This window comes from Schistocerca cancellata, chromosome 7 (genome assembly GCF_023864275.1).
Source record: "Schistocerca cancellata isolate TAMUIC-IGC-003103 chromosome 7, iqSchCanc2.1, whole genome shotgun sequence".
Taxonomy (NCBI): Eukaryota; Metazoa; Arthropoda; class Insecta; order Orthoptera; family Acrididae; genus Schistocerca; species Schistocerca cancellata.
In genome coordinates, this window is record NC_064632.1 from 172,272,956 (window position 1) to 172,300,440 (window position 27,485).

The 27,485-nt window shown below is 38.8% G+C and overlaps 1 protein-coding gene across 1 annotated transcript in view; it reads right to left on the reverse strand.

Annotated features, from left to right (window-relative positions):
• LOC126092152 (ATP-binding cassette sub-family G member 4) overlaps positions 1–27,485 on the reverse strand; it is a 334,730-nt gene that overhangs the window by 32,415 nt on the left and 274,830 nt on the right. Inside the window, exons 2-4 of the mRNA XM_049907622.1 lie at positions 14,553–14,676; positions 6,537–6,717; positions 2,862–3,007 (exon numbers count right to left, since the gene is read on the reverse strand). Coding sequence (XP_049763579.1) covers positions 2,862–3,007; positions 6,537–6,717; positions 14,553–14,676 — 451 coding nt within the window. The remainder of the gene's footprint in view (positions 1–2,861; positions 3,008–6,536; positions 6,718–14,552; positions 14,677–27,485) is intronic.

Here is a 27,485-nt window from a genome sequence, read left to right on the forward strand (position 1 = left end):
ATATGTGGAAGAGGAAGCTGATTTATGGTGAAATAATGTATGGTGTGTTTTTCATATGGAGGCTTAAATGAATGATTATTTGAAGCTAAATGTACCTAAATATCCTTCATACATCTATTTTATTCACAATTCATACACTCTGTGTGCATGAGGAATTTTCTTTGCCTCCTAGATACATGAATTTACTTTGATGACAGTCCTCAAAGACACTGGAAGATGAGATACTAATGCCTTCCCCCCACATTAAATTCGATTTAGTACTGTCAGACATCAACCATTGGCACTTACTTGAGGATGTTCTGTTATATCAGCCATAACAACAGAACCTATGGAAGAAAATGAAATATATGTGCATCAGTTTTAGTGGACATTTTGACAAAGGTTGCTTGAGTATCATTTTGCCATAATCACAAGTGACTGGAAACTGACGATATCCATTTTGAAGAAGGGTACAGCCGAAGGTGAATGGCATTCATATTTTATGTTATATCATTTTAGTATTATTATGTTTACATAGTTTTTCCGTAAAATGTCCATACAGTTTTTGGCTCTTTCTATATTACAACTTTGGGGAGCCAGGTATGATTGTGAGCAGAAGGGGAATGATTTACTGAACACTTTTTATATACAGAACTCAGTAATGTCTAATGATATAAATACAGAGTAAGAATGTGAAACAATCTGGGCCAAATGGGTGAAAGACAGGGCTAAAAGCTTGTAAAATAATCACACTTCAATTCTGTGAGCATGCCATAGGAGGAGATATCAATATGCCATCAGTACAAGGTTATTCATAAGTACCTCCAGGGTTTCAGAAGACTATTGCATGAAAACTACAAGAATTCAGAAAACAGACACATATCAGTGGATAGAGCATCTGTCCAAGTTTTTAGCTTAATTATCAGTGTCCATATGGGCACTGTTTGCGATGCAGCAAATGTCAATATGGGCAGAAGAGGGTGAGTGTGCAAGTCACTGATGTCACTGCAGCAACAACAGCAGCCCACTTTGGAAATCTGTTCATCAGGTTGCCTATATGCAGACATGAATTAATATGGAGCAGATGATTTGCCTAGATGTTTTAACACTTCTGCAACTGTACCACAGCACCTATTGCAAATCAAAACTTGGAGATGTGCTCTGTCTGCCAATATCCATCATTTTTCTGTATGTCTTGTAGTTTTTTATGCAGTTGTTTTCTGAAACCCTGGAGGTACTTATGAATAACCCTGCAGAATAGAACACATGCCTTTAGACTGGGAAGAAGGTGCAAAGAATTGTGCAACTTTGGAATCATGGATATACACACAAGCAAGACTGACAACATTGTTAACTTTTGTCTTATTTATTGCACATCAAAATGTAAATCAATGTTTTTATTGATTTGAAGATGTTTGTATTTTCAAATTCTTAGAAATTTACTGACTGAAGGTTAAACTCAAAGTATCAACAGTATTAGGAAGAGGACAGATTGCTACTCACTGTAAAGATGCCATGCTGAGTTGCAGACATGCATAATGAAAAGACTGTTACACATTTAGCTTTTGACCAAAGCCCTCTTCAGAAAAGAAAACACACACACATTCACAGAAGCAAGCACACCTCGCGCACACGTGATCACCATCTCTGGCAGCTTGGTCTGGAATGCATTTGTCATGCTAAGTGACAATCTGGAGTGGGGCAGTGAAGGAAGAAGGAGGGATAGCATGATACAGGTGGGGGGAGAGAAGAGTGCTGTCTGGTGGAGCATGCAAGGACTAGAGACATGACAAGAGTGCCAGGCACAGTGTCAGAAGGCTGTGGGACAAGGGGGTTGGGGGGGGGGGGCAGGGGCAGTGAATGGGAAAGATGGGTAGGTGCATTGTCACAGGGCAGCACACGATGGGGGTGATAGAACATAAGTAGGATAAATAGGGAGGCAGTGATACAGGACAGAAGGGGCGGAATCTGTTGGGTAGAGGGTGTGGGACAGTACATTACCATAGGTTGAGGCTGGGATAATTTCAGGAACGAAGAATGTATTGTAAGGATAACTCCCACTTGCACAGTTCAGAAAAGCTGGTGGTGGAGGGGAGGATCCCAGTGGCCTGGGTTGTGAAGCATCCACTGTAATCAAGCACATTATATCCACCTGCATGTTGTACCACAGGGTGGTCTACCATGCTTTTGGCCAAAGTTTGGCAGTGGTCTTTCATCCTGGTCAACAGCTGGTTGGTAGTCATACCAGTATAAAAACCTGTGCAATGATCACAGCAGAGTTGGTGTATAACATTGCTGCTTTCACTGGTGGCTGAGGCTTTGATGGGTTAGGATAAGCATGTGAAAGAACAGGAGTAGGAAGTGCTGGGTGGGTGGATTGGACATGTTGTGCACCTGGGTCTTCTACAGGGATAACTTAGAGAATTGTTATTGACAATTTCAAGAAATCAGTGAGTCTTCTCCACAATAATGCAGCCACAGTTTTTGTTAATGCATCTTATGAAATTTTCCACTGAGATAGTATTTTATATGTTATTATACACTAATTTACATTATGTAAGACACTGTGAAAGATCTTCACTATGGTATGAATATTGGATGAAGCAGGATATACTCCACAGTTTTGCCTAAAATGATTTTGTAGTTTGGCATAAGATCTTCCCCTTCTTCAAAACTATTTTCCCTGGATTGAATTGAAGTACTAATCTATACATTATTGACAATCCATTCTTAGGCATAACTTCACACTTAAACTAACAAAGATCCAATAAAGGACTACCAAATGAACTCTATGCTAAATTCATGGCAGAAAATAAGTAATCAAGGAAAAGAAGTAGTTATGATGTTGTTTGAATGAGAAAAATTAATTTTTTTTATTTTACCTTGTTGGTTCATCAAAGAACATGATTGGAGGATTAGTAACTAATTCAACACCAATTGATAATCTCTTCTTTTCTCCTCCTGATAAATTCTTCACTCTAGTATTCAAGCTGTCTTGCAGATTCATCAGTCTTAAAATGTAGTTCACCTACAAAATATGGATGATTTCATGAAGATCTTATAGTATATGTGGCATAAAAATTACACTGACAGAATCATTAAAATATAAGTATTCTTCTTTCTATTTGACAACAAACAGAGACAATCGCTATCTTTCAGAACCAACAGTACTGACAGGTATCAAAAGGAAAGTAAGGATTCTATTTGGTAGCTAACCCTTTAAGTGAGAAAAGGTTTATTCTAGTTTAACAATGAAATGCATGTCAGTATGTACTCTTTGGGAATAGTAATGAATAAACCTGCTCAATTTATTATGTATTTTTAAGTCTACTATGAAGTATTGGATGGTAAATATTCGTGCCAATGAATCAGGTGCAAAAAATTAAAATTAGTAACTCCAGTAGTATATATATTACCAGGTTTACTTAAAGGGTTAAACTGGCAAGACACCCTGGCACTTAATTAATGGAGATTGCCAATGAATATTGTCATCAATTAAATAATAGCAACAGACAATACTTGAATACTTAAGCAGTAAAAGTTGACAAGTGAAAGACAAGGAACAGGCACATTAAAATAGAAGAACAATTTAAGAGTAAAAGTAACAACTCTCTGAATAGTAGAAGTGTTGAGTCGCTGACAGGGACACAGAAAAGAGTGAAAGCTTCACTAGCTTTATGTTGAATCCTTTTTTGAGCTAGAGTACAGACATACATATGAGCACATCTACAGTTGTACAGTAAAATGTATCAGCTGAATGCACAATGCCAGGACTGGAGTTTGGCATTTGGCAGCTAGACTGAGTTGGAGGGGTTGTGTCATGTGGAGTGGATGAGAGAAGAAAGGTCTTTAGGAGCAGAAGGAAACATTGGGAAGGGTGGTTGACAGCTCAGTGAGGAGGTGTACGAGATAGGAATGAAATTCATGGACACCAGAGACGGTGAGTTTGTGCAACACATAATGACAGTCACATGGGGGAGTGGACTGGGAAGGGATGACAGAACAGCAGCGATCTGATGATGTCACAAACTGACAGATGCGTGGATTTGTATAAACAGTTCTATTTGCTGAGCTTGTTTGCTGAGCTGCTTCCTCAGTCATTAAAGCCTCTAACGATGTCTCCAACATTAAAGAAATATCAGCAATAATGAAAGGGGAGACTGCTGGGCTGTGGGTGTGGGGGATCGGAATTAGTAAAGATGGTAGCCAGGAGGATTATAGTAACAAAGGATGTGATGCAAGGATAACTCTCATCTATGTACCTAAGAAAAGCTGGTGGTGGGGATCCAGAATCCTTCTAACCTCAATCTCTGTTAACCCTCTACATCCACACACTCCGCCCAAACCTCTCTTTCCTGTGTTCTGTCACCCCTCCCAATCCATCCCCCACATCATTTTTCATCATTTGCTGCATAAAATCACTGGCTCTAGTGGCTGTATGTCGCATTCCTATTTTGTACACTGGCTGCCTTGCTTCAAGCCACCAGCTACTCTTCCTCAACCCTCCCTCCCATTTCCCCTCTCCTTTTTCCAGTTCCCTAATCCACCTGAGACAACCCCTCACCTCAGTCTACATGCTGAAAATAAGTCCCAAATGTACAATGTAACTGTACAAATGTGCTGTGTGTGTGTGTGTTTGTGTGTTCTATCTCAAAAAATTGGCCAGGTGTGAGGAGGACTCAACCTCCGAAGGATCCGTACAAACTTAATTACATACAAAGACAGTTCAACCATCTTGGGAATTGAGAATATATATGATTTTTGCCTGTTATTGACATTGATAGTGGTGAGATATCAGTCCTGGAAATTCCAAGACGTTTGAGAATGTTTTAATTTTAAGTCTGAAGTTCAATAACAAATGACAAAATATATATTATTTTTGTGTTATATAATTACAAATTAACAATTTTTGGATTTTTTCCTTTACTTGTACTTATATTTATTAGACTGCCAAGGGACCTTAGACTTTAGTATGTGACCTAAATTCAACTTGATGTGTCCATCTATTCCTGAGAAAAAAGGGGTCTTAGCAGATGGACTGACAGGCAGACAGTTGCATTATATATGACAAAAACACATTGTTTCATGTGATATAATTACACATCAACAATTTTCGGATTTTTTTTTTGCTTCATCCGAGAATTTCCATTATTGCTATACTTGCTGGATGTTTTGGTTTGTGATGGCGTTCTGGTACACACGAAGACTGCACTCAATTTCTAGAAATTCTACTAGAATTCAAAAAGTCACAATACTACAGCCACTAAGACATCAATTTATTGAGAAAGGAGATCACATAAATACAGAATTATGGTGATTTATGAGGTGAGGCTATAAAATAATGGAAGTGATGCTCTCATAGAGTAAGTACCCGTGTGCCAAAGGTTAGTGACCAATAGCTGTGAAATGTGAAGCCTTCTCAGTTGAATATGGCTTCTCTGGCATCTGTAGACAAATCAGTGTGGCCATGGCCTTTCTGTAAGAGCTGTTGTTTTGTTTTTCCAAAGAAATGATAAGCATAATAACAGAGCAACTTATTGTTGAGAAGTTCCATATGAAACTTGGAAAAACTGTTATTGAAACCTACCTTTTACTAAAACAACTGTATGGCAAAGACTGGTTATCACTTACATGAGTTTTTGAGGGGTTGAAAAATTTCCAGGATGACTGGGAAGACATTGGAGATGACTCATACCCAGGATATCCTTCAACATCAAAAGAATATGAAAATATCGAAAAAGTATGTAATCCAATTCAATCTAACCATTTTTTGTGTATTCATCCGATTGCTGAAACTGTAAGAACTGACAAAGAACGTGTAAGACAAATTTTATGTAAGTAATTTAACATGAGAAAAGGATGTGTGAAACTAGTGCCAAACATTCTCATGATTGAACAAAAAGTAGTATTTCAAAATTTTTGTACTAACAGTTTCAGTACCATCAAAAATGATCTCAGTTTCTTGAAAGAGTGATAACATTTGACAAATATTGGTTTTTCACTTATAATCCCGAAACTAAACACCAATCCATGCACTGAAAGGGTCCAACTTCACCAAGAGCAAAAGAAATTCGAATGAGCAAATCAAGATTCAAATCAGTGACGATTTTTTTTCCATATTCATGGAATTATGTATCTTCTCTGAGTTCCTGAGTGTCAAACTATTAATCAACATTCCTACTTTGAGGTTCTTGCTCAACTTCATGAGAAAATAAGAAAAAAATGGCCTGAATTGTGGAAGAACAAGTCATGAGTTCTGCATCAAGACAATGTACCAGCTCGTACCACACTGCCTGATAATATGTTTATGGCAAAGTACAGCATCCCAGTGGTAGACCACCCATCTTATTCACATGACCTGGCACCCTGTGACTTTTGTCTATTCCCCAAGGTCAAATCTACATTAAAAGGAACAAGGTTTCAGTTTGTTGAAACAGTGCAAGAAAAAGCAGAACACATCATCATGGAGCTCACAGAGGAAGATTTCTGGCACTGTTTCCATTGATGGAAAATTTGCATGGGACATTGTAAGGATAGAAGACAGGCAAAATACATACTACAAGATTGCGGTCACAGCCTGGCCCAAGTTTGAGTCTTGCTGCCAACTCGAGACTCTCGTGCACAGTCAGGTTGTCCAGCATGGTAAACTCCTGCGTGATGTAGCAGCTGATGCGACGGAAATCGCTCCATGGCCTCATCCGACCATTCACGGTCACCCTGCCTGTCACACCTGTGGTCCTGTGGATAATTTCAAATATGAAGCAGCCTGCTTAAAGTGAAACATATGCCTTAAATGATAATGGCAGAAAATATTGGTATGGGGAAAAGATTTACAGATGGAACACGAGCTCATATAGGACAAGTTTGGAAATGATAATATAATTTGAAACAACGAGTTGTAAACAGAAGTTGGTCGCTCCAATAAGGTACACATATTTCAACATTGGCAACAGCTCCCCCCCCCCCTCTCCCCCCCCCCCCCTCCCTCTAACTGAGTTCAGCATTTGTCATGCACAATACAGGGTTTCAGGGTTTGACATATAGGAATCTATTCTTTGTGTGTGTGTGTGTGTGTGTGTGTGTGTGTGTGTGTGTGTGAGTGAGTGTGTGTGTATGTAGGCAATTTGGGGGGGGGGGATTTCCACCAGTTGCTTGGTGGTTCTCAAGAACACTAGATGAGCTTTGTATAATTTGTGGAAGAAGTTTATCTGTTCTGAACAAACTTAGTTTGAAGAGACAATACAAATATCGACATGTTCTTGTTGTGATCTTTGGTTTTAAGACTGGATTAATATAGCTCTCAAAGCTAGTCTATTTTGTGCGAGACTCTTCATCTTTGCATAACTACTGTGAAACTACAGCCATCTGAACCTGCTTACTGTAGTCAAACCCTGATCTCCCTCTGCAATTTTTACCCCCTACACACTCCTCCATCACTAATTTTAACTATTCCTTAATACCTTAGCAAGTGTCCTATAAACTGATCACTTCTTTTGGTCAAGGTATGTAATTAATTTCTCTTATTCTCAATTTGGTCCAGTGAGTATTTCTTCACTACCAATTTAATCATCAACATTCTTCTGTAGCATACTTCAAGTCAATGTCTTACATATCTGGTGATCTGCAGGTTACTCCCCTTGTCTATACTGTCTGTCATCCACATATCACTTCTGTATAAGGCTACATTTCAGACAAGATTTTGAGCACATTTCCTGACACTTAAATACATATTTAACCTTGAAAAATTTCTCTTTTTCGGAAAAGCCTTTCTTGCTATTTCTGATTGCACTCATCTCTACTTCAGTTCAAATAGCAAAACTCATCTGCTTCTTTTAACATCTAATTTCCTAATATAATTATGACAGCATCACCTGATTTAATTCTTCTATGTTTCATGATTGTTGTTTTACTTTTGTTGATGTTTACTTTATAACCAGTTTTCAGCACATTATCCATCTCCTTCAAATGATATTCTAACTTCTTTGCCTCCTCTGATGGAATTACGATGTCATCGGCAAACCTCAGAGCTTTTCAGAATGAAATCTTCACTCTACAGCAGATTGTGTGCTGGTTTTGAAACTTCCTGGCAGTTTAAAACTGGGTGCCGGACCAAGACTTGAACTCAGGATCTTTGCCTTTTGTGGGCAACTGCGCTACCCAGGCATGACTCAAGACCCATCCTCACAATTTTACTTCCGCCAGTACTTCGTCTTCTACCTTCCAAACTTCATAGAAGTTCTCCTGCGAAACTTGCAGGACTAGCACTACTGGAAGAAAGGATATTGTGAAGACATGGCTTAGCCACAGCCTGGGGGATGTTTCCAGAATGAAATTTTCACTCTGCAGCAGAATGTATGCTGGTTTTGAAACTTCCTGGCAGATTAAAACTGTGTGCAGGACCGAGACTCGAACTCGGGACCTTTGCCTTTCACGGGCAAGTGCTCTACCAACTGAGCCAACCTAGCATGACTCAAGACCCATCCTCACAATTTTACATCCACCAGTACCTATTCTCTCACCTTCCAAACTTCACAGTTTTAATCTGACAGGAAGTTTCAAAACCAGCGCACACTCAGCTGCGGAGTGAAAATTTCATTCTGGAAACATCCCCCTGGCTGTGGCTAAGCCATGTCTTCACAATATCCTTTCTTCCAGTAGCACTAGTCCTGCAAGTTTCACAGGAGAACTTCTGTGGAGTTTGGAAGGTAGGTGATGAGGTACTGGCGGAAGTAAAATTGTGAGGACGGGTCTGGAGTTGTGCTTGGGTAGCTCAGTTGGTAGAGCACTTGCTCGCGAAAGTCAAAGGTCCCAAGTTCGAATCTTGATCCGCCACACAGTTTTAATCTGCCAGGAAGTTTCATATCAGCGCACAGTCTGCTGCAGAGTGAAAATCTCATTCTGTTCACAATGATTCTCTGTTATTGTTTTTGAAAGCTAACATGTGACGGTTTCCTCACCAATTTGTAGAACCGTCATACATGTAGACAACAAGAAGTTACCGAGGAAATTGTAACATGTCGCTACTAATTACTTATTTCGTAATAGGAAAGTGCATTCATCTAAAATTACATCTACATGGATACTCTGCAAATCACATTTAAGTGCCTGGCAGAGAGTTCATCGAACTATCTTCACTATAATTGAAACTGCCTGGCAACTTAAAACTGTGTGCTGCCCCCAAACTCAAACTTGGGGCCTTCGCCATTCGTAAGCAAGTGCTCTACCACCTGAGCTATCCAAGCATGACTCATGCCATGTCCTCACAGCTTTACTTCCGCCAGTACCTTGTTTTCTACTTTCCAAACTTCACAGAAGCTCTCCTGTGAACCTTTGTTGGTGCAGCACTTGCCTGTGAAAGGCATTATTTCTTCTTCCTGAACTTTAATTCTCTTTCCAAATACCTCTTTGATTTCTTTTACTGCTTACTTGAAGCACAGCAGTTTTTTTCAAAGTTACTACAGAAGCCTATGTTTCAGTGTAGAGGGTTAGTAAGAATTTTTTTCCATAGAGACAGGACTTCTATTTCAGAAGGTGCTTATCAAATTAAATACACGCAGTTTTGTTTGGCTATCTTTTTCTGTTAATGAGATGAACATATAAATGTACTACTGTAAGTAGTAGGACTGGACTTGATCTAAAAGTTTTTCTTACTGCTTGAAGAGTCACCAGAAATGTGTGTATGTGTCATTGCTATTACAGAAGATGATGTGGCCTCCAGAGCCTAACCCACTCATCCAAGTTAGGGAGATAGGCAATGACATGAATTTGGAGACTGAATGTAGGAGTAAAGTACAAAGAGAACACTGTGTGGTCCGTGACTACTACTGAGGTTCTTGAAATGTATCTGCAAATTGGGGCTCAAGTGAATCTGTGACAGACCCAGTAAACTGACAGTAAATAAGAGCTTTCATTGGAATCAGAAATGGATCTAAAGACAGATGACACAGCAATGGACAAGGATTGTAATTTGGAATGTTAAATATATAAAATTGGAAGATGAAGAAGAAACTGATGACATAATGAAATTACAAAAACTGGATGTGGCAAGGATGGTAGAAACAGGGTGGAGAAGTGAAGGAAGGCCTGAACTGAGAACTGTGGTTAGACTGTGCTTGATATCTAGTATGAAGCTGGAGTGTTTGTAAGAGATGGACTGATAGAGGTAGTAATTAGAACAAATGACAGAATGATAAAGACCAATGAATAGGACAACATCATGTTATTACAAGTTTGGAACCCCCTTCCCTCATGCTGTGTACATCAGAGGTAAAAGAGGAATTTGAACAAGAATTACAGAAGCAGATATGATTGGGCAGAACAATTGCAATGGGATACCTAAATTCATGTGTTGTTGTAGAAATGCACAGGTATGGAAATGTATTTGGAGCAAATGGCTGGAGAAGTAGAAGCAAGGAAGGCAAAATGTTTCTGGACCTTTACAAAAATAATGGAATGGAAGAGAAACAGCCATAAGGTAACATGATGTAACAGTGATTGCTCTAAAAATCAGTAATTGATTGTATGTTAGTAGATTATGGGATGATAAGGAACATGGTTGGTATAGAGGTAACAATATAGAGGTGACAGAAGCATGAGAAAGCATTGATGTTAGTAATGAACATAAAAGATATGAAGAGTGGAAGAGAAATGAAGAGTGAAAAGAAGCAGAAAGTGAAAAAGACAAATAAAAGTGTTAAAGGTTAAACAACTGGAGTGGAAGAAATAAAATCAGAGGAACATAAAAAGCAAAATCCCACTGTGCGAGCTGCAAATTATGGAAGAAGAATGGAAGAGTTTTAACAGTGAACTGGAACTCATATGAGCAGCAGAGGTGTGTAGAAGAATTGATTATACACACCGGATACAGTGGTCATTGCAACTGTGTAAACTATTCTACCATGCCTCCCTGGGTTTGAATCCTGGTGCGGTACAAATTTTCAACTTTCCCCTTTGATTTAAATCAGTACCCATTGGCAGCTAATGTATTTAATTTCTTTGTGTCTTGATTCATAGTGGCTACATGATCAAAATGGTAACTGTTCTTTCAGATATGCCCAAAAGAACAGACAAAAAATATCTAATTAAGGCAAGGATGACCAATGATCCCTCTAGTGCAGATGCACATCGAGCTCAAACTCATACAGGAATTGGTGAAATGCCATGAGTAAAGAGGATAATGGGCAAGAGGCACTACAATAGCAGTGTGTGTGGATAAGCTGAGAATTTTGGTCTGACGGGAGATGTGCTAGGGTAGTTGATGCAGTTGCAATGACCACTGTGTCCGGATGGCATGTGGAATTAATGATGAATGAAAACCGAGTTCATTTGTTTTTATCATGGTATGGCTTTACTAGGTAATAAGACAGTGTTCAAAAATATTCCTGGGTGCGTTAGAAACAGGAAATTATGAGCTGTCCAAACAGCAGAATTCTGGAATTTGTGATGACGCTCGCCTACTTTGTTTCTTGTTTGTTGTCCTTGGTGTCGACATACTGGCTGAAAAAATTGGGGTTTGATGTGCAACTATTGTCTACTGTAAATGATGTAGCCGACAGATGCACAGTTGCATTTCATAGTCTTTTACTTTCACTGTTCACAACACATATTACACAGTTATATGGCCAGTGCACTATTGTTTTAACTTTCCACAAGCCTCATTAATAGTTTGCAGGTGAACGTCCACATACTGCTACAACAGTTTCCTGTTGAATATCTACGAGCAGTACAAACCTAACCACAAAGTTCACTGTTCTTGAATAATAGAAAGGTTTGTATGGAGCATACACTGTCATTGTTTTAGCACACAACCTAATTGTGTAGCACTTATTTCACAGTTAAATCGATGCATTGTTGTTGATCTAACCAACACAGGTTTCTCATCTGAAACTCTGCCGTGGACTGACTGTCTCGGGACCAAAACTTGGGCCCTTATATATCATCACAATAATAGGTACTGAAACTACACATTGTTCAAAGTTAAATTTACAGAAATTGCAATTAAAACATAACTCATTAAATTGACTGAAGACATCGAAAACTTCCTTCTTTTTAACAGTTTCTCCTACTGCAAGGGTTAAGCTGAATTATTTGTTTAAATAATAAAATTAACATATATAGTTACACAAACAATACTTTTGACAAAACTGTTAATTACTGATCACACACACACACACACACACACACACACACACACACACACACACACACAAATAAGAATACAGTAATTATTTCAGCACATACATAAATTTTAGCTATATCCACAAAGGTTCTTGCAGTAGCTGCGCTGTCTTGTTTCAAGTCTTTTATATCTTAAATGATCTAGAAATTCTGCTATTGAATAGAAGCAATGATCCAATAAGAATGCCCTTAGGGTTTTACAAAAGAGTAAGAATGATGATATGTCTTTTACTTGATACAGAAGACTACTGTAAATTTGTATAGCACTGTTTACTGTGGAGGTTTTATAAGTTGATATAAGTTGATGTCCTTCTTGACTGGACCAATTTCCCTTTCCTATCCTGTTGAGATGTAGGCCATGCCTTGTAAAACCCTACCTGTCAGTACCACCCTGGAATGGAACAAATGAATCATATCCAATGCCAGGGTTTTGATTATCTCATCCTGCCCTGAAATGAGGGACATCCTCCCAGAGATCTTCCCACCCCTCCTAAAGTGGTATTCCATTGTCCACTCAACCTACATAGCTTCCTGGTCCATCCCTATACCACTCCCTCTCCCAACCCCTTGCCACAGGGAACATATACCTGTATCAGACCAAGGTGCAAGACCTGCCTAATTCAATTACATAGCATTTGTTAGTCATGTCATGTCCAGACTTACCCTATCTCATCAGAAGCCAGGGCATCTGTGAAACCAGCCATGTCGTGTAACAACTCTGCTGCAAACAATGCACACACCAGCTGTCCACCAAGAGAAATGGCCATTTCCAGACTGTTGTCAAGAACAAAGTTGACCACCTGATGACAACACACAGCTCAGCACAACATGCTCAAATCCAACATCTGTTGCACAACCTGAGCATCTGTATCCTTCCCCCACCACTAGCTTCTCTACACTGCACAGATGGGAGTTGTGCTTGCAGCACATCTTCCACTACTGTAATCCTCCTGCCCTAAATCTCAGATTGCCCACTGCCCTAGAACATTAAACCCAACAGTTTCCCCTTCCTCGATCATGTCGTCCCTTCATAATTCATGTCCCCACATCACCTTCAGCATGTGCTGCTTCCTACTGCCCACTATAATCGTGCCAGCCCATATTCCTCCCACTTCTCCCTCATGCATTCCTAGCTGGCAAACTGGCCACCTCCCTCTGAACCATTAGACACCTACCCTCAGTCCCTCTCTCTGCCTGCCACCACCTTCTCGTTCTGCCCACCTGACCTGACACTAATCCCACCGTGAGTCCACCAACATAGGCATTGTGAGTCTAGCCAGCACTGTGTAGGACCACAGGCAAGTATGTACATATGTGTGTGTGTGTGTGTGTGTGTGTGTGTGTGTGTGTGTGTGTGTGTGTGTGTGTGTGTTTATTTTATTTTATTGTACTTCAGCTCATCAAAAGATAACTCCAAATGCTAGTAAGATTTCTTTGTGTGTGCCTATAGACGACTCAATGCTTCTGCTTTTTGGTTAGAGATCTCCTTTAATCCTGAAGTATTTACATTCTAAAAGAACTTTCCTACAACATTTTTCTTAATTTTTGCTTTTCTTAAATTGCTGGTACATGTATATTGCAGATTATCACTTTTGCATGGCTATAAAGGGCTATTTTTACTAGTTTTATTTTTCTCCTTAAATAAAATTGTGCTTTCTAAAAATGCAATATATTTTTACAATATATTGCTACTCACCATACAGCAGAGATGCTGAGTCACAGAGAGGCACAACAAACAGACATTCACAATTAAAGCTTTCAGCCATTGGCCTTCTTTTTGTTGTGTCTATCTGCGACTCAGCACCTCCGCTATATGGTAACTAGCAACTTTCCTTTTCATAATATTGTTACATTCCATCCTGAATTTTCCGTTGTTTGATTCAATATATTTTTATTTATTTATTCATCTATAACTCTTTCCAGATGGTACGATACATCATTTGATCATAAATATTGTCAATGAATGTGTGTACAAGCACATATGTGTGCACACATGCACATGTGCTCATGTGTATGCATGCTCATGCACGTATCCAACCACAGTCTAATTTCTAACAATGGTACTAGGAGAACTGTAACTTGTCCTTTATTCAAAACATTCAAAATATTAATATTCTGGTTTCAACAATGTGACCCATAGGTACTAAAAGGTTGCTGATGCCTGGCCTAGAAGATAACCTAACACAAAAAGTGTAGAAACCATTTGGAAATACTGAGAACATCTAAGGACTGTAATACGTGGGAAAGCCCAGAAGAATCCTCTGTCTCATATTGGAAGAAAAGTAGCTGCTGTTTATGATGTCACATTTACAATGAACCTAAGTGCTCACGTATAAAGATTTACTTTGATTTTTGATAACTAATTGGCCTCTGTTTAATGCAGAGCACAGTCTTACCTGAACCCAGACAGTACATTGAGGAGCGAGGTTTTCCCTGCGCCAGATGCACCCAGCACGGCAGCCAGCCTGCCTGACAGGAAGCGGCCAGACACCTGCCTCAGCACATGTTTTGGGGCAGCACCTGCAACACCACATTAACAGGTAGTAACTTCCCAGAGCAGTGAATTTCATAGGAAACATTTTGAATACGGCATTGTGTGTAACTAGATACATGGTTTGCAGCCTCACAATTCTAGAGCAGGTGGTGTACTGTGTATGCACTTCTTCTGCAAGTCCTCATCTCGCTAGTCAACAGTCACTAAAAGACTGAAGCCTTTGAATCATCCATCATAGGTTTGAGTTAAGACCCATTTCTGCAAAAGAAAGCCCATAATCCAAAGAGAGGACATCAAAAAAGTAGGAAATTTTGTAGCAGAAATGCATGAGAGAGGCACAGCTTAATTCCTTCTGCACCACTTGTCTCCCTGGAAGAACCCATGTGCTATATGTAGTGAGGAACAACCTTCCTACACTGTTTACCTCTATTCTTATCATGATACAAGAAAACATGCATGCTTATCTGTGACAAGTGTTATTTTCATTATATGAAGTGTGGGTGTGAGATGAAATGTCAATATTACTCCCTTGAGAAACATACAGGGTGTTACAAAAAGGTATGGCCAAACATTCAGGAAACATTCCTCACACACAAAGAAAGAAAATATGTTATGTGGACATGTGTCCGGAAATGCTTACTTTCCATGTTAGAGCTCATTTTATTACTTCTCTTCAAATCACATTAATAATGGAATGGAAACACGCAGCAACAGAACGTACCAGCGTGACTTCAAACACTTTGTTACAGGAAATGTTCAAAATGTCCTCCGTTAGCGAGGATACATGCATCCACCCTCCGTCGCATGGAATCCCTGATGCGCTGATGCAGTCCTGGAGAATGGCGTATTGTATCACAGCCGTCCACCATACGAGCACAAAGAGTCTCTGTATTTGGTACCGGGGTTGCGTAGACAAGAGCTTTCAAATGCCCCCATAAATGAAAGTCAAGAGGGTTGAGGTCACGAGAGTGTGGAGGCCATGGAATTGGTCCACCTCTACCAATCCATCGGTCACCAAATCTGTTGTTGAGAAGCGTATGAACACTTCGACTGAAATGTGCAGGAGCTCCATCGTGCATGAACCACATGTTGTGTCATACTTGTAAAGGCATATGTTCTAGCAGCACAGGTAGAGTATCCCATATGAAATCATGATAACATGCTCCATTGAGCGTAGGTGGAAGAACATGGGGCCCAATCAAGACATCACCAACAATGCCTGCCCAAACGTTCACAAAAAATCTGTGTTGATGACGTGATTGCACAATTGCATGCGGATTCTCATCAGCCCACACATGTTGATTGTGAAAATTTACAATTTGATCATGTTGAAATGAAGCTTCATCCGTAAAGAGAACATTTGCACTGAAATGAGGATTGACACATCGTTGGATGAACCATTCGCAGAAGTGTATCCGTGGAGGCCAATCAGCTGCTGATAGTGCCTGCACACGCTGTACATGGTACGGAAACAACTGGTTCTCCCGTAGCACTCTCCATACAGTGACGTGGTCAACGTTATCTTGTACAGCAGCAACTTCTCTGATGCTGACATCAGGGTTATCGTCAACTGCACGAAGAATTGCCCCATCCATTGCAGGTGTCCTCGTCATTCTAGGTCTTCCCCAGTCGTGAGTCATAGGCTGGAATGTTCTGTGCTCCCTAAGACACCGATCAATTGCTTTGAACGTCTTCCTGTCGGGACACCTTCGTTCTGGAAATCTGACTTGATACAAACATACCGCGCCACGGTTATTGCCCCGTGCTTATCCATACATCAAATGGGCATCTGCCAACTCCACATTTGTAAACATTGCACTGACTGCAAAACCACGTTCGTGATGAACACTAACCTATTGATGCTTCCTACGGATGTGCTTGATGCTAGTACTGTAGAGCAATGAGTCGCATGTCAACACAAGCACGGAAGTCAACATTACGTACTTTCAATTTGGCCAATTGGCAGTGAATCGAGGCAGTACAGTACATACTGATGAAACTAAAATGAGCTCTAACATGGAAATTAAGCATTTCCAGACACATGTCCACATAACATCTTTTCTTTATTTGTGTGTGAGGAATGTTTCCTGAAAGTTTGGCTGTACCTTTTTGTAACACCATGTATATAAAAGGAAAATCAACTGTTGATAGACAATTACAATAACATTGGCCCACAATTAAAGAGCATTTGTCTAAAAATTTCAAGACACTCCATTGTCCACAAATGCACTTCTAAGAGGATTTAAATATAATGCATAACTCATTCTGGTTCTCAACTAGTATTACTGTGTCACAGCTGAATAGCATAGAAAGTGACATGTCAGCTCCTCAACCAACAACGACCCTTCTCTCTCACCTCTCAGACAGAATTCTTTGCTATCCATATCTACACCCCAAGTGAGCACAGCAGCAGTTTTTTCCTCTATGTACCAGGGTTTCTGCTTAAATATGTCTTCAGATTTATTGCTAGGTCACCTTAAAATGCATAATAGGTGTAAAACAAAGCACAAGGCTATAGATAGAGAGATGCTGAATGAAATGCATTTGACTGTCTATAGGGCAATGTGTGAAACCTTCAACATCTACCATAACAGAATATTATCAAAATACCTCTCACAAATCTTTCCTTGACTTCCCTATATCACTCCAGACAAATGTCAGAACGGTTCCTTTGAAAATGCTCGGTTTCCTTCCCCATCCTTACATAATCAGGTTATGCTCTGTCTCTAATAAGTAATAATCTCACTGTCAAGGGGACATTAAACTCTAATCTTCCTTCTTCTGTATTGGATTATCACTGTGTGTATCTGTCCATAGTACAGAAAGATGAACCAACTCTTTAAAACTCAAAATGTAATTTTCATGTTGTTCACTGCTCACCATCACTTTCGGGCAGTAACTAGTCTGTTCTACACAGTTCCTGGGCAGTTTGGTACTAATCTGTGGATGTATTAAGGACATTAGCAACTGAAGATCTTCGACCTTTTCTGCAGATAATCGTCCAGTATAGGTGTCTTGTGAATGGATTGCAAGTCATGAGTCATAGGATGTTTTCCTCTTCTTGTCAGATTTAATATCTTGAACAACTTTTGTGTACTGAAGGAAAATCTATAGTGGTCTATACATTCCCAAGTGAATTTCACATGAATTGCAATCATTTTATCTTTAGGCATGGAACTGACTCTCCCAAAATCTTTTGTTTTCTATACGTTGACGAAGAAGTTCAATTAAGAAAATGTTGTTTTGCCTGAATTAGATACATTTAATGGTGGTTTCCTAGGAGGTAATCTGATCAAATTAACCTGATCCCTATGTGTATCAATTTTTGCAGTCGTATGCTTCTTTGTTTTTCGACAGCTGCATGAATGTGGTTGGGCCCAATGTGGTTGTGACCAGGTTCAAGGAAGATACTTGGTCCAGTCACATTAATATAACCATCACCTACATTCGATGTCAATGTTCGTGTGCTGCATACTGCATATCTTCTAGATGTGGCCTGTTTTGGCCAATGTGCACTACCTTCCAATCTTATTTGTTTGTCTGCATATGACCTATTTTTATTGAGAGATGGTCTTCCATTTTTGACCTACGTCACTGCTGTGGACAACAGCTTTGGCGAACAGTATTTCAAACACGTTCCTTCACAAGTCTTTACTTGTGAAATGCTGTATCTCAGTTTCTTTGTGGATGATAAATGCATTCAATTCACATATATCAAGAAAGTGAAAAAATTCCCATGCCACTATTTTTTTATTTTTGCAATCACAAGCATAGTCTACTTTTAGTTGATAAAAATTGACACCAGAATTAATGCTCCTGTTATAATCACTCAATACACAGGAGTGTGCCACTCAACAGCAGTTGATCCATCTTTTTCCTTTCTCTTTAAACTTGGATCATGCATAATGGAGAACAGGTGCACAGCTAATTTGAACCATGATTGCAGACTCTGCTGTCAAAGTTTGAGCATTTCATCCTTTTATCTCTCTTTACTTTTGGAAGGAATTCACGTGTATGGTTAAGAGTTCCAACTGAAAACATTTTCTAACCTTCTGGTAGGATGAAGAGATTGTAAGGTGGGAAGAAATTGTCCATGAAAACAATACAATTTTTACTATAAAGTTCTTCATGTAAATGTGTCACTACCCATGCACCCAGTCCAATTGCAGACTTCTCTTTAGTTAATTTTCTAATACAAATTTGGAAATTCAAATTATATGCAGATTCATTACACAGCATCCATATTTTGTAGCGCATTTTCACAGGGTAATCCCTCATGTATTGCTTCACTGAGCTACGAGCGACGATTATGTTTCAGCAAATTATATCTGATTGATTCCTACTTTCTTTGGAACATGATAATATAATATTATCACAGTCGAATTCATATGTAGAGTCACTAACAGAGTCTTGAAATAAACATATTTCATTACCTGAGCCTGATGGAAGGTCCTCGTAAAGAAGTTTTCAAATTTCATCTTCTCTAAGACATCTCCTAGTCATTCTGGATGAAAGTGGTATCACTGTTGTGCAGTGGTCAGTGCAGTATTGGTTGCTAGCCAGTCAGCCGCACTTTCAAATATGCACACCGCCAGTTATGCTGTCATGTCACCTACAGCTGCCCTGAGATGCAAGCACCCCCTCTCCAGAGTTCCAGTAGTGGCTGTGCTTAAGTTCAAATATTCATGCAGTGTTCCTTTCTGTGGTGCTTGTCTGTTGAATAACATCTTGTCAGTTGAATAACATTTACAGAGTCTTGAAATAAACGCCAGGGCTTGACATCTTTTGAATAGACATTGCATTGAAGAGTGACAAATTTTTAAATCTTTTGTATCTCTGTACATTCCTACATTCAGCTCTACTGTTAGTAGTTGACACTGCAATTACAGCAACAAAGTTACATATTATTTTTACTATTTGAGATTAGATGTAGAATAAAATAATATCTGAGTTCTTCACTCACGAACGGATCTGTTGCTCATTCCTGTATCCACTAAAGAACCACACAGTATGCAAAGGATGACATAACAGACTGGTGACGAGATGAGATACGACACGTCAGGACAGCACCATTCTCGCCACATTCTAACAGCAAGGCTGAACATTTCATTCGAATGTTCACGACGCAAATTTCAAAACTTCGAGCTTCACATTTATGTGAAGATGCCTTACTGACATTTCTGAGTTCGTTTCATACTTTTCCTGCTCCTGACATTTCACCGGCAGAATGTTTGCTGGGAGATGCCACTAGACCTTGCTGCATTTGCTTCATCATTACTGCTCTGCTCCAGCTTCAGACATCACCAAGAAGTTTCACCCAAATGCTAGAGTTCAGTATTGAGTGTACAACAAGCCACATTCATGAGAAGATTAGATTAGTACTTGTTCCATAGATCATTAATACGACACTTCATAATGATGTGGAACGTGTCAGGTTAATAAAAGGTGTCTATACAAAATATTACATTACACAAAATATTACATGACACTCAATATTTTTTTGTGGGGGTTGGGGAAATTACCCACTTACTATATCAAAAAATTCATCTAATGAGAAGAAGGAGTTGCCATTAAGAAATTTTTTAATTTCCTTTTAAATGCTATATGGCTATCTGTCAGACTTTTGATGCTATTAGGTAAGTGACCAAAGACTTTAGTGGCAGCATAATTTACCCCCTTTTGAGCCAAAGTTAGATTTAACCTTGAGTAGTGAAGATCATCTTTTCTCCTAGTGTTGCAGCCATGTACACTGCTATTACTTTTGAATTCGTTCGGATTGTTAATAACAAATTTCATAAGTGAATAAATATATATTGTGAGGCTACAGTGAAGATTTCTAGCTCTTTAAATGTCTGCAGGATGATCTTGGATGAGCTCCAGCAATTATTCTGATTACACGCTTTTGTGCAATGAACACTCTTTTACTCAATGATGAGTTACCCCAGAATATGATGCCATACGAAAGCAGAGAATGAAAATAGATGTGGTAAGCTAATTTACTCAGATGTATATCGCCAAAATTTACAATGACCCTAATAGCTGAACTCAAACGTTTCAGCAGATCCTCAGTGTGTTTTTTCCAGTTCAACCCCTCATCAATGCATACACCTAGAAATTTTGAATATTCTACCTTAGCTACCGATTTCTGACTGAAGTCTATATTTATAAATGGTGTCATCCCATTTACTGTGTGGAACTGTATATACTGTGTTTTGTCAAAGTGTAATGAGAGTCCATTTGCAGAGAACCACTTAATGATTTTCTGAAAAACATCATTTACAATTTCACCAGTTAATTCTTGTCTGTTGGGTCTGATAGCTATACGTGTATCATTGGCAAAAAGTACCAGCTTTGTATCTTCGTGAATATAGAATGGCAAGTCATTCATATATATTAAGAACAGCAGAGGACCCAAGACCGAACCTTGCGGCACCCCATTCTTGATCATTCCCCATTTTGAGAAATCACCAGTTTTTTGCATATTATGTGAACTGTTTATTTCAACTTTCTGCACTCTTCCAGTTTAGGTATGATTAAAACCATTTGAGCACTGTCCCATTCATACCACAGTACCTGAGCTTATCTAGAAGTATTCCATGATTTACACAATCAAATGCCTTTGATAGATAACAAAAAATCCCAACAGAGCATCTAATATTTCATTAGTGAATGTATATATAGCATTTTCCGTTGAAAAAACCCTTCTGAAAACCAAACTGACATTTTGTTAAAACTTTATTATGTGTGAAGCTACTCTACAATACGTTACTTTTTCAAGAATTTTGGACAAGGCAGTCAGAAGAGAGATTGGGCGGTAGTTGTTGACATCAGACGTATCCCCTTTTTTATGCAGTGGTTTAACAATGGCACACTTCAATCTATCTGGGAAAATACCCTGCTTCAGAGAGCTATTACATATGTGGCTAAGAATCCCACTTATTTCTTGGGAACAAGTTTTTATTATCCTGCTGGAAATGCCATCAATTCCATGTGAGATTTTATTCTTGAGAGAGTTTATACAAATTTTGAAGTTTATTTTTACGAAAAAAGCGCATCTAAACAGAAAACTGCACAAAATGAAATAATATTACATTTTAATGTTACTGCTATGGAAAGTCACTACTCTCTAAATTTTACTTTTTGCTATATTTTTATTGTTTATTATACATGTACTAACAAAAGCATAAAAAACTCCCATAAAACATTCATAAAATGAAAATTATACCAGAATTCTTAATTTTCATTCTCAGAGGTTTTCTTTGCACGCACTGGAAGTTTTTGTACAGAATTCAAGTTATATTGGCTTCTTACAGCCTGTCAACTATAAGCTCCTTTCACTTCTTTCTTAGGTGACAGGTGGAGTGTGCTTTGTGTTTTTCCAATCGTTTTACAATGAGTTCTACTCTTGGTAAGGCTACATCCAAAACACGGTGAATGGATGCACAAAGTGGACAGGATATGTAGTAGCTGTTGACTCGCTTTTTACCTGTGATGTCACTAACGAGTCTGTGAGCTTCTTCAGAAAATTAAACCGGCTCTCCTGAGCATTGTCTTTGTAGGAATGGTGAAGGACAAACGCATTCACTCCACTTATGTCCAACTGGCAGAAAAATAATGCTTTTGGCCATCGTTGGAAGAGGCCCCGACGACCAGCGACATTTGTTTCGTTCAAATATATTTATAGCAGAATCTTTAGCTAAAGATTCAGTCTATACACTTTTGTCTTCATCACTTTGTATTGTATTGTATTGTATTTTTATTGATCCAGGCAATCATATTATTGTACAGCTGTACATATGATACTGGATAGGTCAAGAGAGCTATTTACACGTAATTTTTACAAATTGATTTTTACATTGTTTTGTAGCAAGGAAATTATCTATCTTAAACAAAACAGTTAATATAAATCATAAAATTGTACGGTTGTACATATGATATTGGACAGGTCAAGGGAACATATTTACAAGTAATATTTAATACATTGATTTTACATTATTTTGCAATGAGGAAGTTAGCTATCTTTAACAAAACAGTAAATACAAATGTTGTATGGTAAAATACACACAGCCAATACAAATGTAATAGTAAAGTAGTCCAGTGTATTTCATAGACATGCACAGTATATAATAATCCAGTATATTTCATAGACATGCACAGTATATAATTTTCAGACCTAATTGAACATTTCTCATATTGTTTACATTTTTAACCTCTTTCAAAAAAATGATCAACTGCATAAAAACAATGGTCCAAGAGATATTTTTTAACTTATGTGAGAAGGCTCTTGGGTTCTTTGTTGCTTTGATTTCATTGAGTAAATTATTATACATTTGTATCCCAACATTTAAAACACTTTTTTGTAGCAGGTAGTTCTGGACTGAATCATAGGTAGGTCAGATTGCTGCCTTGTTGCATAGTTATGAATATCTCCATTGAATTTTAGTGTGCAGTCATTGTTTAACAGGTATGACTTGACAAATGAGACAATATTATAAATGTAAGCAGAGGGCAGTGTCATAATGCCATTTGTTTTGAAATGTTGTCTGCATGATTCGTTATGTCTTAGATTACATATTATGCATATTGCCTGTTTTTGCATTTTTAAAATATATCTACCTCCAGGTGAGTTCCCCCAAAATATGATTCCATACTGTAATGTATAATGGAAGTAAGCATAATATACATGTATGAGAACAGATTTTGTGACTGATTTTTTGAGTATCCTTAAAATGTAACACACAGTTGAGAGCTTTTTTGAGATATAATTTGTGCGAATCTCCCACTTAAGATTTCTTTCAAGCCATATGCCAAGAAACTTGACAGAGTCCACACACATAAGCTCTTGGTTATTTAGAATCACATCAGGCATTTCTTTTTTTTTGGGATGAGAGTCTGAAGTTGATGTACATTGTTTTCTGTATGTTTATAATCAGTTTGTTCTCGTTGAACCATTTGCTGAGTGACGACATAAGTGGTTTAATTTTTAGGTTGTGGTCCTCTGTATCAGGATCCGTTATTAGTATACTTGTGTCATCGGCAAATAGTGTGGTGTGTCCTGTAGCAAGCTTCGTGCTTATATCATCAATGTATAGCAGACACAGTATGGGTCCCAGGATTGAGCCTTGTGGCACACCATATCTAATGGGCATTGTGTCAGAGAAGTGGACAGTAGATCGATGGGTGGTTGTATTCTTTTTTTCAAAATTAATTTCAACTTTTTGAAATCTGTTTGACAGGTAAGATTCTAAACATTTGCTTGCAATTCCTCTTATACCTTTATTTGCTAACTTCTTAAGGAGTATGGTATGGTCAATTACATCAAAGGCTCTGGATAAATCTAAAAAGATACCAGTAGTGATTTCCTTATTATCCAGTGCTTTTAAGGTTTTATTGAGATACTCATAAATAGCTGTGGTAGTTGTCTTTTGCTTTCTAAAACCATGCAGGTGTTTTGTCAATAAGGATAGTTTATTAGTAAAGTCTTCCAATCTGGTGTAAAATAATTTTTCAAATATTTTTGAACACTTGTTTCATTCAAAAAATTCACACGTAACAAAACAAATTCGTCTTCACTTCCTCACTCTTCCTATTCTGAATTATGTTCACTTTCAATTCCCTTGTCACTATAAGGCTCAACATCGCTTCCTAAACTGTCTTCAAATCATTTTAAAATAGTATCCTCAAAGTCAGGGTCCGCAATACAAACAGTAGACGCAGTCCTAGTTACTGAATCCATAACGCAAAGTGCCGCTAGCACGAAAGACGCAGTAATAAGTAGTATAGGTCCACATCACATTCAAGGGACTACTGTTACCTTGGCTGCTGACAGAGGAAACCACTGCAACTTCGGGAAAGAACGACAGGATAACGCTGTAATCTCGTACCCCAACCATATGCATTAGCAACAGAGTAACAATAAATGCTAGCAGCCTATGGTATCGCACCTGGGACGCTCAAGGTTTAGACCGACTCCTACTTCTACCCGATCGCCGCACAAAGCTCTCGCGCTCAGCAACAACAATCACAATTTATTCAAGGATTGTCAGCGAGCAGCCATTACTTTGGAATTACCCAGACAAAACAAGAGGTAGCTGTAACATACACTCAGTGATAAAGCAAATCGATAAGTTTACGATCCAACGTTATACACAGCGCCAAATATGTTGACGTGTGGCGATAAAAATTCCTCTGTCTACTTAAGTGCGGTTTAAATTCAATTCATCTTGTCTGAGTTGCTGAAAGCAAGCCCACCTCAGATGGGTAGTTGGCTTCTCTGACTATAGACTGAACTCAAGACAGAAAGTATCTTCTCTGACGATTGCCTCGAACCGCAAATGTGGACTGCCCTCCTTTCTGGTATGATAAACGCGAGCACGGCGCCTTCATTAAAGCGAGAGATTTCCTCAGATATTTCGTGAGAGTTGCGTCAACGAACGGTTATACGAAAATGAGGAAATGAATAAATGGAAGGAGTTCTTTTCGAACCATGCTTTCCTCCTCTGAGGTAACTGTCGGTCACACCGGTATGTTGAGATGCGTTGACCGAATTCCCACACAGCAGAAGTAACAAATCGTTTCGAAGGCGACTGCGAAAATATGTACAGGGTGTTCGGAAAGCTGCTGTGCAATTACGATATACACACATAAAAAAAAGCCTTGCATCATCTCGGTTCCGAGAGTTCCGGAACGTGTGCAGAAAATTTGAATAGAGATCAACATAAACATCATTTCCGCCCATTTCATTGCTCATGAAAACCACACATTGCATATTGTACCACCATACAGCGAGACCTTCAGAGGTGGTGGTCCAGATTGCTGTACACAACGGTACCTCAGATGCCCAGTAGCACGTCCTCTTGCATTGATGTATGCCTATATTCGACGTGGCATACTATCGACAAGTTCATCAAGGCGCTCCTCGACGGCGATTCGGCATAGATTCCTCTGAGTGGTTGGTGGGTTACGTTGTCCATAAACAGCCCTTTTCAATCCATCCCAGGCATGTCCCATAGGGTTCATGTCTGGAGAACATGATGGCCACTCTAGTCGAGCGATGTCGTTATCCTGAAGGAAGTCATTCACAAGATGTGCACGATGGGGGCGCGAATTGTTGTCCAAGAAGACGAATGACTCGCCACTATGCTGCCCAAGGTGATGCTGCCGATATGCTTGCACTGTTTTGGTTTAAGTAGTTCTAAGTTCCAGGGAACTGATAAGAGCTAACTGAATACAGCATAAAATGGAAACCAATTTTTTTAGACTTACCCGATAGAATCTACAACAGATGACATTTCAGTTTGCTAAAGTCGATAATATCCAGAATCTATTTTTGGGTAAACAGGCTGGAAGAGGGCGGTTACGCCTTTTCTTGAAGCGGCATAGAAAGGACATTTCGATTCGAAAACCTACAGCTACCTCATTTAACAGATCTCTAGTTTTCACAAGAGAAAGTGTGACAATATTTAATAACTGAAAATGGTACATTTCGTGTTTTTCTATTGTGATATTATGTTTTATAGTGTCTACTTTGATAATGAATTATTAGATTTTCCATTATTTGTTTTAACTCCAAAAATGTGAAACAAATGGACTATTCCATATTTGTACCCCCAAATCTGAAGAGCCAAATATGTCAGACTTTGTGTTGAGCCTAATTTAGAAATGTTTCTTACGTAGTATATATTCGAAAATATAGGAAGCATCAATGTACATCACACAGTATGAGCTACAGATATTTTCATTTCCTAACGTGAAAAACTGAGAAATTTGTGAACGAAAAACGAAATGGTATTCCATATTTGTAGCAGTTCCTCTATGGGTTTCATTTCGCAAACCCTGTGTAACTCTTTCTCCTTATTTTTTAGGTAAAGTGTGAATAACATATTACACTTCTACATCTACATCGCTACATGTTTTCCACATTTGAATGCCTGGCAGAGCGTTTTTCGAACCACCTTTAGATTGTTACTCTGCCATTCCACTCTAACGGCGCATAGGAATAATGGACACTTAAATTTTCTGTACGATCTCTGATTTCTCTTATTTTATCATGATTATCATGTCTCCCTACGTAGGCTGGCAATAATAAATGGTTCTCATATTCAGGGAGAAAGATGGTGATTGAAATTTCGTGAAAAGGTTTCGCTGCAACGAAAAAGTCTTTGTTTTAATGATTGTCACCTGAAATGGATTACCATATCCGTGACACTCTCTCCGCTATTTTACGATAATACAAAACTTTGGACTTTTACGATGTCCTCCGTCAAACCTATCTGGTAAGGATCCAACATCATACAGCAGTATTCTAGCAGAGGACGGACAACGGTAGTGTAGGCAGTCTCTTTCGTAGACCTGTGGCATCTTCTGAGTGTTCTCCCAATAAAAGGCAATCTTTGGTTTGCCTTCCTCGCAACACTATCTATGTGATTGCTCCAATTCAAGTTATTTGTAATTGTAATTCCTAGGTGTGTAGCCGAATGGACAGTCTTTAAATCTGTGGGATTTATTGTGTAACCGAAATACAACGTTTTTCTTTTGGTTTTCATGTGGATGACCTCACACTTTTCCTTATTCAATTTACACTTTTCACGCTATAAGATATCTTATATAAATTGCAGTTAGTTTTGATATTCTGATGGCTTTACTAGACGGTAAATGACAGCAACATCTACAAACAATCTAATAGTCTGCTCAAATTGTATCCTAAATCGATTATATAGATCAGGAAGACCAGAGGTGCCTGTGACACTTCCTTGGGGAACACCGGATACCATTTCTGTATTACTCGATGACTTTCCGACGATTATTGCGTACTTTGTCCTCTCGGACAGGAAAT